The 13,742-nt window shown below is 31.4% G+C and overlaps 2 protein-coding genes across 2 annotated transcripts; both read left to right on the forward strand.

Annotated features, from left to right (window-relative positions):
* The first annotated feature begins 219 nt into the window (after window positions 1-219).
* On the forward strand, window positions 220-2,054 carry LOC9330063. Its single transcript, XM_021014286.1, has 2 exons — window positions 220-640; window positions 1,311-2,054. The coding sequence occupies exons 1-2, from the start codon at window positions 336-338 to the stop codon at window positions 1,792-1,794; spliced, it is 789 nt and encodes a 262-aa protein (XP_020869945.1). The 5' UTR covers window positions 220-335; the 3' UTR covers window positions 1,795-2,054.
* A 452-nt stretch (window positions 2,055-2,506) lies between these two features.
* LOC9327368 (peroxidase 9) lies at window positions 2,507-4,125 on the forward strand. Its single transcript, XM_002891260.2, has 4 exons — window positions 2,507-2,922; window positions 3,001-3,192; window positions 3,280-3,445; window positions 3,562-4,125. The coding sequence occupies exons 1-4, from the start codon at window positions 2,647-2,649 to the stop codon at window positions 3,972-3,974; spliced, it is 1,047 nt and encodes a 348-aa protein (XP_002891306.2). The 5' UTR covers window positions 2,507-2,646; the 3' UTR covers window positions 3,975-4,125.
* Window positions 4,126-13,742: the final 9,617 nt, after the last annotated feature.

The raw sequence follows: 13,742 nt of genomic DNA on the forward strand, positions 1-13,742 counted from the left end.
GCTACCAATCACGTCCTGCCACGTAACATGATACTGGGTATCAGAAGTCTCAATGGACTGATATGGATCAGACCCATTTTATGTGTTTGGTCCATTAAAAAATATTATATGGGCTACTGAAACTCTAAAAAAAATTAGCTATGTACATGGTCTTATATTGTGGAGTTTCTAGTGAGTTAAGTCCCATCTTGCAATTTTAGCAGATCAAGGATATATCTACAAAACATTGAAAGTTTGAGGTTTCATTTTGCAATTTAACCTTTTTTAAAATCCACTAGCGACAATTACCAAAAACCAGTCCCTTTCACGTTCTCTTCTGATCTCAAAGCTCCGTGATGAAGAAATGGTTAGCAATCGCCGCGACGGTGGCGATAATTGCAATAGTCGTGAGACAAGGCACGACTCAATACGGATGGAACAAAGAGTCGGCGTTGGAAAAGCTAAAGGAATGGTCAGATCGGCTCGGGATTTGGGCGATTCCGACGTATGTAGCGGTACACACCGTAACCTTAGCTCTTTGTCTCCCTCACGCCGTCTTTTTTGAAGCTGGTGCTTCTATGCTCTTTGGTTTCCTTCCTGCTCTTCTCTGTGTTTTCTCTGCTAAAGTTCTCGCCGCTTCTTTCTCCTTTTGGATCGGCAGGTCTGTTTATGAATCTGTCACTTTTGAATTCATTTCTTTGTTATATGATTCAAATTGAGCTTTTGGATCGCTTGTTTGTGTTAATTGTGTATGAATTTGATCGAAATGATTTGGATTTAGATGAAGGATTCTCAAATGGATTATTATGGCTTCGGAGAAACTATATGCTTTATTAGTAACACTCTCTGATTTAGTTTATGTTATCGATTTTTGAGCTTAAAGCTTTTACTTGTTGATGTAGAATAATCTCGTGTTGGTTACTTGGTTTAGATTGTCCTGTAATGCTTTATCACTGAAACGTTATGGAGAACAATTCTTTAAAATCCATTCAATTGAAGCATGAGAGGAAATGGATCTTTGTATAAAGAAATGATGTCATTTTTGGCTATTCAGAGGAAAAATAACACCGTTTCTCGCCAAAAAGGCGGAGAAGATTCATGTTTTCATGTTCTATAATGGTATGTGGGTGAGATTGGTTGTTGTCTTGTGTATGTGTTGGATATGTAAGAACGAACCATTAAATGCATGCAGTGATTCTATTTGCCAATTAATATATGTAGGAGAATGCAACTAGGATGTTAATTAACCGTAGCAATGTGATATGCAGTTTTTTTATTTATCTATCAATTGGGAGTACTTTCCATTCTCTCATACGTTTTTATATTTTCAGGTTTGTTTTTAAGAGTTCCACCAGAGCTACAGGGTGGGCACATAGAAACAAGTACTTCAATATTCTCTCAAGAGGAGTCGAGCGAGATGGTTGGAAGTTTGTTCTTCTTGCAAGGTTCTCGCCCATTCCTTCGTATGTCATAAACTACGCTTTGGCAGCAACAGAAGTTCGGTTTGTAGCTGATTTTCTGTTCCCCACGGTTATTGGCTGTCTCCCGATGATCTTGCAGAACGCATCAGTTGGCAGCCTCGCTGGTATGGCTGTGGCTTCAGTAGCTGGAAAACAGAAAAGTCAGATCTGGGGTTATGTTTTCCCAGTACTTGGGATACTGTCAAGTGTTCTGATTTCATTGAGAATCAAAAAGTACTCAGCTGGAATTACAGAGACATCATCAGATACCTCTGCTAACAGCTCTAGTTTAGCTTCATCATCTGAAACCTCGAATCCCACTTATGGAACCGATGGATCCAAGAAGAGTGAGTGATTATACAAACCATGATGGTGGTTTTTGATTGCTGGCAATACACTTAGTTTGGTTTGCAGCTATCAGATTCTCAACATCATGGCTTATTTTGGACGAGTTAGGCAGTCTCTTAAAAGTAACAGAATATTAGTTTTTGTAGTTCTTTCTTAAGTTTAAAGCTTTGAACAAAACAGTGTTATTATCTATACGAGACACAAAACTGTGTCGTTTAAAAACACTTAAAACCATCGGTTCTGGACTTTTAACATTTTCTTTTAATGTTTGTTTAAAGCAGTTTATATGGTTAAATCATCTTGAAGCAATGAAATCAGAACACTTGACCTTTGAGATACTTGGTCAAAGCATAACTAAATAATTTGTAGCATTGAACCAATCTACATTTGCATTGCTCTGGTCTTGTTTTGTGACCAAAAGATATAGATTGAGAGTGGATATAACTTGCTAAGTGTCTAATTTTGTAAATAAGAAATGAAGAAAATCTTTATTTGGTAAGAGTTGTTTTCTCAAAGTAGCAGTTCACTCATCATTTTCAAAGTTCAACTCTCATAGAACACGAAGTTAGACAGTGCAGATGCTTATGGTTGAGAAGCTTTACCTAACAATGGTACAAGGCGGTTTTGTTGGGATCACATGTGAAGTTAGGCACATGGATTCGTTCTTGGAGTTGGTACAAAGACTTCTAAAAAGACAAAGAGGAGGTATAATAAGGACAAGTTGACTATGTCTCTCTCATTATCTTAACATTCTAAATTCGGATTTGGTAAACTGGGAGCAGTTAGCTTTTGATGAATCTCTTCAAGTATAAAAACCCTCACCGTTTTACTAATATCTCATCTCACACACTCTCAAGTTATGAAAATGGCTATCTCAAAGCTTATTCCTACTCTTGTGCTCTTTGCTTTGTTCTCTTTTGATGTTGGTGTTGCTCATCCAGGTCTAGGATTTGGATGGGGAAGTAATAATCCCATTGGAGGATCTTTTTCTTCAAATCTTTACCCACAGTTTTACCAGTTCTCTTGCCCACAAGCTGATGAGATTGTCATGACGGTGCTCGAAAAAGCCATAGCTAAAGAACCAAGAATGGCAGCATCTTTACTCAGGCTTCACTTCCACGACTGCTTCGTTCAGGTAAAATCTTACCTATTTTTGTTTCCCTTTTATGTTTCTCATAAGCTTAATACTTAAACACTCTGTTGTGTAAAACAGGGCTGTGATGCATCAATCTTGTTGGATGATAGTGCTACAATAAGAAGTGAAAAGAATGCGGGACCAAACAAGAACTCTATTAGAGGGTTTCAAGTAATCGACGAGATCAAAGCCAAACTTGAGCAAGCTTGCCCTCAAACTGTCTCCTGCGCCGACATTCTAGCTCTTGCTGCTCGTGGCTCAACTATACTGGTAAATTTAAGAGACTTTCAAAGAGAAACTATTGGCTCACTTACAAGTTATATAGCTTATATTTTCTGACTTTGTGGTTCAATACAGAGCGGTGGACCATCATGGGAGCTTCCACTAGGGAGGAGAGACTCGAGGACAGCGAGCCTTAATGGCGCAAACACAAACATTCCTGCACCTAACTCCACTATTCAGAATCTCTTAACCTTGTTCCAACGCCAAGGTTTGAACGAAGAAGACCTTGTTTCCCTATCAGGTGATCTTAATAACATTATTTTTCTTTTGTCATAGTGGTTGACATGGAAACCAAACCGAAACCGAATGATAACAATATTTTTTTGTACTGATCAAAACCGAACCAAAATTTTGCAGGGGGACATACGATTGGAGTAGCGAGGTGCACAACGTTCAAACAAAGGCTATACAATCAAAACGGTAACAACCAACCAGACGAGACGCTAGAGAGGTCTTACTACTATGGTCTCAGGTCGATTTGTCCACCAACGGGCGGTGACAACAACATTTCACCTCTAGACTTAGCCTCTCCTTCTCGATTCGACAACACATACTTCAAGCTCCTTCTATGGGGAAAAGGCTTATTGACTTCAGATGAAGTGCTTCTCACTGGCAACGTAGGCAGGACTGGTGCACTAGTGAAAGCTTACGCAGAAGACGAGAGACTTTTCTTCCACCAATTTGCGAAGTCGATGGTAAACATGGGGAACATTCAGCCTCTTACTGGTTTTAATGGTGAGATCAGGAAGAGTTGTCATGTGATTAACTAAAAGAAACTGTGTTACTACATATTATTGTATTAAGGGGGTGATTAAGAATAAGTCGTGTTATGTTTTTCTATATGTTAAGAAAACAAGTAACACTTTTTAATTATTTCATATTTGTAAGTACTAAAGGAATGATATTATGATTATAGTGGACTTGTTATATACTCTTTGTTCGCTATATATATATATATATCTTATCATTTTCTAAATAATAAAATAAAATCATTTAGAAATACGTCGGATTAAAATCATTTAGAGCATCTCCAGAATGGATTTTATTTTCGAAGTATGTCGAACCTCAAATTTGAGACTGAAAGATGTTTTTTCCAAAAGAAAACTTAAAATTCAAATTCAAAACAATTTTGTATTTTGTATTATAGTCATCATTATGATAATAATAAATTAAAATCATAATTTTTTTTTATAAAACTATAAAACAACATTAAAGCAATATTACGAACAATATTGTTTTTTTTTTTTTTTTTTTTTTTTGTCAACAACTATATTAGATTGACTCAGATAAGCCAATGTTGAAGAATATTATTTATATAGGTAGTAAGATGCGGCTGAGTACGAATAGTTCGTGTCAGTTTATCCGCCTTCACATTCGCATTTCGAGAAACAAAAGATAAATAAAATAAATCAAACTCTTCTTTGTCACTCTGAATCGCCTCTAAATATGTTGCGAACGATGGCCACTCTTGCGGGGAAGACACCATCTTCACCAGGTCGGAGCAGTCTATAAGAAAAGCTACTCCTCGGTTGTCTTGGCCGATCATACATCTCATCGTCCAAATTAATGCTTAGACCTCTATATGTAGTGAGGTTAAGCTTCTTCTAAGATTTGCAGCTCCCATGTCTTGCGTTCCATCATTCGGATAAGAACAAAACCATCCTAATCTAGAAAAACGATCACTTTCTTTCCAAGAACCGTCTACTAAACACTGATATTCGGGTCCGTACTGCCTTGTATGTTCAATTCAAGAATGCAAGTGAGTATTCGCCACCACCGAATCTAGATTGTCATTCGAGATTTCTACCTGAGCCAACTACCAAGCTTGCTCTTCATTTTCTGCTAACCGCAAAATCTCAAATAAAATTTTATCCACGTATTATAAACCTTATTATTTATGGTTTTCCACAAATACCAAAGAATTCATGGGAATGTAGATGTGTAGACATTAGATGGTGTTCGCCAAAATAAATAATCTATATTTGCATAGAGTGAGCATGTAGGAAAAACTTCGGGTGCCGTTGGGATCTGTGATAAAGCCCATGTTTGACGTGCATGTGGGCATTCAAAAACAATATTAATTACTTAATAAGATGTTATGTTATAATATCAAATTACATAAAATAACAATAATAATAAAAACAAATTAAATTAATAGTAAATTATCAAATTATTGAACAAAACTAGTTCCATATATTGCTCCCATATAGGCCTGTGCATAATATCCGAACCCGAAGAACCGAACCGAACCCAACTTGAAAAACCCGACCCGAACCCGAACCCGAAGTTTTAAAATACCCGAACGGGTTCTAAATTTCACAACCCAAAAACCAGAACCCGAACCCGACCCGAACCTGAACCCGAACAAGTACCCGAACATATCCAAAATATAAATACATAGATATAATATCTTAGTAATATTTATACTTATAATAACCTAAGTTTCTAAATTATTCGGATATTAAGATATTTTCGGTTGTTTTAGCTACTTTTAGTTAGATTCAGGTATAAAACACATAAAATTTATAGATTTTTTGAGTATTTTTAATATTTTGCATAGAATCGGATACAAATTTTTTAATATTTGGATACTTCGGGTAAACTCGAATCCGAACCCGAAATATCCGATCCGAACCCGAGCCGAACCCAAAGTTTTAAAATACCCGAACGGGTCTTAGTTTTCTAAACCCGAAAAACCTGACCCGAACCCGATCTGAATATCCGAACGCCCAGGCCTACTCCCATATATGATCAATCAATGCATTTTGAAGTGGTAGATGATTTTTATTTCTAATTTTTTTACAAAAAATTAAGGTGTTTGGTTAATTTAAATCTATATTTATGAGATATAAAATTGTAGGGACTATATAAAATAAAAATTAGTAAAATGATTTATATATATATATATATATATATATAATTATAAGGACAAAAAACCTCAAATGTTAAAGTTTTAAGGTTATTTTTGGAATTCATAAAACCTCATATTTAAGTTATAAAGGTTGGAAATTTAACAAGTAATTTAATGTTTAAAGGTTGGAAATTTAACAAGTAATTTAGTTTCTCTAAAGCTTTTGATACGGTTCAATAATTTTTTATGATAAAAGTGTTCCGGATCATGAAAGTATTGGATATGTAACTATCACTTACTTAAATCAATTACATTTAAAAATGATGTTTATCGGTGTTTGCCTTTGAAACCCACCTTACCGATAGAGGATTTGAGAAGTCTGAAACAATGTTCAAAGTCTTCGATGTCTGGAAGTTTAGAGCAACTTCCATCACCACCTTTTTGTGTTACCTCCAACTTGCTATTCGCAATCACAGACTGAAATGAGTAAATCAAGTATGTTGGAGCAAATCAAACCAGAAATATAGGAGTTGGTTTGAACACCACAAAAAAATGTGTGTTTTACATCATTTATTTTCTAATTTTATATCAGTTATAAATGATGCAAAAAAAATAACATCACTTAAAAAAGTGACTCCAAAAGTGGTGATGCAAATATTTTGTATCAATTCTTTGTAAATCGATGTTAACATATATCAATTATAAAAAATGATGTTAAACTTTGTATCAATTAATATGAATGATGTTAATATTTGTAACGGTTATACTAATTGATGCCAATAATCATATTTCTATCACTTGTATCAATTGATGTCAAATTAGTATCAATTTTCATAACTGATTTAAAAATTTTGTCATTTGAATTAATTAATTTGACAATAATTAATTTAAAATGTTGTAATTTATTATTAATTTTTCAATAAATACGTAAAATGAAATATAAATTGGAAATCATTATATCATTTTATTATAATTATAATAGTACAACCAATGGTAAAAATTACAAACTAAAACATATAACTACAAAAATCTAAAGCAAAAGTATGATTAAAAGTGTAGACACAAATAATAACTAGGTAATGGTTAGCGGCAAGCCTTCTGTCATTGAGGTGGTGGTTTTCTTTGTTTGATAGGCTTCTATAGATGAATGTATGTTTTGTTCGTTTCAACTTCGTCTGCCATAGTTTAAATCCTGCAAGAAAAAAAAAGATAAATAATTTAAATCTTATCACTTATAAGAACTTGTTCCAATGCTTTGAAATAAACCAAGCTTGAGGATATATTTAATGTACTATCTTATATCATTTAGAAACTGAAATTTATAAAACCAATATGTATAATTTAGGATTCTATAGGAAAAATCAATGAACGAGTAAGAAATTAGTACATGAGAAGTGACAAAATTACAGAGAAGCAAACATGAGATTTGAAAATAGAAAGAGTTAGAAAGAGAAAAACACAAATATAAAGAAAAAACCATGAACTTATCTAATCGAATCGGCAAGATTGAGAGGTGTTTAAACTTCATGTAGTTAATGGTAAACCTTATTGTTCATCAATGGTGGATTTGAGTATAGAAAGAATGAGAGCGAGAGAGAAAACGAAAACAAGGTAAGTTGATCTTTAGAAAAAAAAAGATGATTTTTTTTTTTAATTAGAGTAAACAGTTGTAGAATAATGTTTATAGAACGTGGTTAGAGGGAGAGATTTTAGGGATTTCAGTTGTTATATCTGCCGATAGATATATTGCCATTTGATTTTTTTCACTATTGTTTTTACTATTGATATCAATTAATTACTTAAGTTAAAATCATTAATATTTTTATTATCAATAATTAAAGTTTAAACTAACAGGCCGATATTTTAAATGATGTAAACTAGCTTTTATTAGTGTTAAATGTTTTAACCGATACAAGTTAGTATCAATTTAATCCAACAGATGTAAAATGAGTAAATAATTACATCGTTTTTGGAATGTGAAGCTAAGTCACATACATATTAGAATCGTTTCTTATTGATGTAAAATCTCTATCATTTTTTAAACGATTTTAACAAAAATGAGTGAATACATCGATTACTTAATTGATGTCAACTCATATATTTGTCTCAATTCTTTACAAGTGATGTAAACCAATATAGATTTGTATCAATTTTATTGACTCGATGTAAAACAAATCAAAAATTATATCAGTTATTATAATTGATGTTAAACTACAAAATTTGTATCATTTATTAACAAATAATTTAAAATAATATCATTTAATTTTGTGATACTATTTATGTGATGCAATACACACTTTTTTTTGTAGTGGAATGAGTCATATCTTAGTATGTTTGTTCCCTCTTGGCATTACTGGTCGACTTATGTCATTTTCAACGGTTATTTATCTTTTTTAACCGCCAATATAATTTCCGCTACCAAAAATATAGGAGTGAAATTCATATTACAGAAAATGAGATAATTAGCTTAACTAAGATTAAAAAAAAAAGTTTCTTGATCTTGATAATCGTCCTTTTACAACTCAATGCTTTCACCACTATCACAAAATTTTGGATCAGTATTTCTTTTTATTCATATTCACTTAACAACAGCGTATGACATCAATATATATTACTAATATAGATATATGAAGAAGCAAAGCAAAGAAGTTCTTTGAACTTTTTAACATTTTCAACGTATGAACTTAAAAGTCTAAAACAATCACACTTTGAAGCTAAAAAATAAAAATAAAAAACAATAAAGACTAATAAAAGTTTTCTGCAGCTCAACCTGCTCTACGATACTGAGAAGGGGAATAGGTGCACATACCTTTACCATAGTAGCACGTTCTTCTGACTCGAACTTTCGAGCGTAGCTAACATCATCAATCATAGTCATAAAATCGACATCACCAGAAATTATTAGGAAGTTGTTGTTCTCGTCGTCAATTAATTTCAAGAACACATTCTTAAGTAGATACTTATCAGCTGTATCGGTTTTCTTTGTTTCGTAAAAAAGAGATAGAAAGAACTCGATTTGCCTATTGAAAACTCTAATAAACACTTGAAACCAATTTTCGGATTTCTAAGAATTTAATATCGTTGCTTTGCCCACTAATCGTTCGAAATTTATCTCCACCGCAAGGTTCAATGGTAATAAGTCTTCCTTGGTAAAAAAAAATTAGGCTAGAATTTATTCAGAGCAACTTCAACATTAGCTTTAAGCATATTAAGAACATAGTTATAAAGAATTAATCAAATAATTTTCAATCAAAATGTGACATAGAAAGCATGTTTTTCTAATTTAATTACTGACTTTGGTTTATGAAGAAAAAATGGCAAGAAGAGATAGATTGAATAAGTAGTTGAAGAAGAGGAGCACCGAATGAGCATCCATGACATGACATACTGTAAGAAAAGAAGCAACAAATGAGAGCATCCATGACCTAACAACATAAGTAATCTCAGCTTTCAATCAGAAGTCTTGAACTCAAAATAGTTTTAACTATGTCTCCTAATAATGAGCATCCATTCATGACTTGACATAACAACATAAGTGATCTCAGCTTTCAATCAAAAGTCTTGAACTCAAAATAGTTTTAACTTTGTCTCCAAACAAAAAACATAAGATCGTAAAGGACTGTTTTTTGTACATGACTAACCTCATTCTTGCATGTCATCACTTCTCAAGTTATATATATACTACAAGAAAATAGTGATATTACCACAATAAAATTAGGCCACTTAAATTCAGAGTATCCAAGACCCTTCATCTTATCTGCAGTACCACCCTCTCGCATGATATCTTCAAGATGTTTTGGTGCAAGAACACATTCTTAAGGAGATACTCACTCCGTTCTTTAATAAGTGATGTTTTAAGCTTTTAATTTTGTTCTTAAATAGATGATGTTTTCAGTTTTCAATGCAAAATTAATTACTTTTTTATTGGTTTTGACGATTTATATTCTGTAGAATGTAGATTATTTTTTTATTGGTTGATTAGATAATAAATGATGTTTTAGTTTAGAAATAAACAAAAATTAAATGATTTCTTAATCGATGTGCATTTTCCTAAAACATCACTTATAAAAGAACGGAGGGAATACTTATCAGCTGCATCGGTTTTCTTGTTTCGAAAAAAGAGATAGGAAGAACTCGATTTGCCTACTGAAAATTCTAATAAACACTTAGAAACCAACTGAGAATTTTTTTTACCTTTGTAGATATACGAGAATGTACAACGAACACTGGACAATTTTCAGTATCACACCGCATATTAAAATTTTCAAAAATTAGAATTCAGCCAGAACAAGTTGCAGTATATCACTTAAGGGTTTTCTTTTTTGTTTTTTTTTTTACAAATTACAGATTCAAGATATGTTTTTTTTTAACCTATACTATATAAAAGTCGAAGCTATAAGTTTCTGAGGACGTCCACGTGGGATTTTAAACCACCAATCGGGATTAGCCATCTCACTAATTAACGTTTTCGAAATTCTTATTATTTTCTATATTTTTTAAATTTTTGTAAAATGGAAAAAGACAAGATAGAATATGGAAATATCAAAATATAAAGTTTATTTTTATTTTTATAAACTTATAAAATTTTATATACGAAATATTTAAAAATATGTAAACAATTCCAAATAATATTTTTGTTATCAAATACATAAAAAATAAAAATAAGAAAAAATATAATGTTTTAAGTTTTAAAATGGAAAAAAAACAAGATATATGGAAATAAGAGAATATGAAAAATCTCTAAACTTTTGTTACCAAAATACATAATATAGATATCAATCAAAATATAAAGTATATTTTTCTTTTTATAAGCTTATAAAATTTGTGGAAGCCCCTTTGGCCCATTGGTTGACCAAGGGTTAATTAATGCTTCTACACCAAGAGGTCTGGGGTTCGAGTCCCAGATATTGCGATTTATTAATAAATTTGCAGATTAAATGGCAAGTGTGCAAGAGATCTCCAGCGAAGTACAATTATAGCCGTTCGCCAGGATTCTACGCAGAGAGAGAAGTGTCGTTAGGTCGTGGATCATTGAAGGTGTCCGTCAAGAGCATAGAGAAAGAAGTGTCGTCTGTCGTGGATCTAATAAGGGTCGGAAGGAATTGTCCGTTGTAGAATCGTCTATGTAACAGTTCTCATAATTTGCAATAAATAATAAATCTAGACGTCAAAAAAAAAAAAAGCTTATAAAATTTAATATACGAAATATTTAAAAATATGTAAACAATTCTAAATAATTTTTTTGTTATCAAAATACATAAAAATAAAAATAAGAAAAAATAAAAAGTTTTAATTTTTAAAATTTCTTTATTGAAAAAACAAAAAAATAAAATTATAAGCTATAAATTTTTTTGTTGGAATACAAAAAATCTGTACTATATAAAAGTCGAAGTTATAAGCTTCTGAGGACGTGCACGTGGGATTTTAAACAATCAATCGGGATTAGCCATCTCGCTAAGTAACATTTTAAGCATCACGTTAATTAACATTTTTAAATTATAATATTTTCTATATTAAGATATATCTGAAAAGGAAATTTTTTTATATATATGTAGAATAAAAATTTAAACTTTTGAAAAACAATATATGGAAACAAAGAAAATATAAAATTTAATTATTATAAAAATAATAATAATAATATTATTATTATTATTAGGCTCACTACGTTAGGTTCGAATTAGTTTAGAAAAAATTAATAATTGCAGAATAATGTAGTTAACTGAAATTGGAAAGAGTACATGTAAACATGAAAATTAAACTCACGTAGACACGTTTACATCTCTTTAATTAAAAGAATATTTTCAAAAACCAAAAAAGAAGAAGCAAATAAGTTATTATTAGCATTAATTAAAAGTTTTAGTTTGTAAAATATATTATTAAACAATAGAGGAAAATTTCCAAAAGTCGGAGAAAGTTAAAATTTAAACGAATAGGAAAATATTAATAACGTAAAGGAAAACTTCCTCTTAACAACCAAGGAAAATAAGAAAGTTTCTAAATTCTAAAGTAGTGGTTTATGTATAAATAACCATCTTATGGATCATTGATATTTGAAAGACCAAATATTTTATTTTTGAAAATTCAAACAGGGCTTATTAAGTTACTATGACACATATATATAGCTTCTATGCTTGCGAAATTAATCCAAAAAACTTGTGTAGACATTGCCATTTGGAGAATCTTTCAACCAGATTGGTTTGGTGTAAAAGGCATGACCGGTTCTCTGCATGCTTGTGTTGCTTAGCTTCAAGATACCATTGGATGTGACTGTGACAATCCCTTGGATGGATATGTTAGTCAGTGGAGGATGGAAGCTATTGTAAATGAATTCAAGGATTTGGGAAGAGGAATTATGGGATTGGGAAAGGAAGCTGAAAAACACGATAATGAGGAACTTGACGAACATGGCTCTGTGATTTTTTTTTTGGGCGTTGGTTTTTGATATTTAATTTATAAGAAGAGAACTCAACTGAATTTATGGTGTGAAAAAATCTTAATTTGTTAACGCCAACGTAAAAGTCGTCAGTCATCAATCGTCATCATGGGTTTAGCCCGATTTAGAATTCATCCATGGTCGATGGGAAATGTCTCTGCCGGTGATAAAAATTAAATGAAAAATCAAATTAAAAAGAAGTATACAATCAAGAGGTATGTGATATGTGTAAGTCTATTTGATATATTTTGGTGAAAATTATTTCATAACAGAAAAATAACACTTTATCACTTTTTGTCTCCTAAACAAAATATAAGTTAATTTCTATATTATGATTTTATTTTTATTTTGACTCTCATCATCGATTGTTACAATCTCTTTTTCTTGTGTGTGGCTCACTCTGGCATTACATCCACATCTAATGAATTACTTTGAATTTCCTCCTTCTCAGATGTTATATCCCGTAGAGATCAGCCTCTTTGTTACTTGTAGGTCTACACCACCACCTTATATATTATGCTTATGTTTGTTAAATTGTTTGTCATGTGAGACTAAGAAAAGTTTTTATTATTTTGAGGAGAGTAAAGCCGAAAGAGTCCAACTGAGTTTGTGAATGGTAGATGTGTTAATGGGAATAAGTGCTTGCAAAAAGACAAAAATAGTGATATCTTTCGAAAAAATATTGTGAAGACGAAAATTCATATACTGTACATATTTAAAAGAATGTGAAAAAAATATAAGTTGCTTTTTTTTTCTTTTGTCAAAGGAAAAATATGAGTTGTTGAAAAAAAGTATAGATAAGTTTATGATTATATTTTTGTAAAGAAACTTATCTTTACAAGAGCTATACTTAACTAATGCATTGAGATAGACGGAAAACAATAGTGAATTTGCGCATACCAAAATGAGAAAGTCGTCGAAGTTAGTCTTCATAAAGCAATTTATTTCATGAGATTCAATCAAAATGTCATATGTGATTAAACAAAAAAATTAGCCAAAGAGAGAAATTAAACAAAAAAAATATTCCTTTGATAAATGTTGTAAAATCCTAAAAGTTGTATTAGAGTTTTTTTTTAGTTGTGTATTTAAATTGAACTATCTGCTAATTTTTAAATTCAAAAATTTAAACTATAAAAAATAAGTAGAAAAATAAAAAAAAAATATATCCATATTTTCAATAAATAGTATTAGTAATACAAAATATTACTTAAAACAGACGGATAAACGGATCGAATGATACATTATTTTTACCCA

Source organism: Arabidopsis lyrata (assembly GCF_000004255.2).
Source record: "Arabidopsis lyrata subsp. lyrata unplaced genomic scaffold ARALYscaffold_1, whole genome shotgun sequence".
Taxonomy (NCBI): Eukaryota; Viridiplantae; Streptophyta; class Magnoliopsida; order Brassicales; family Brassicaceae; genus Arabidopsis; species Arabidopsis lyrata.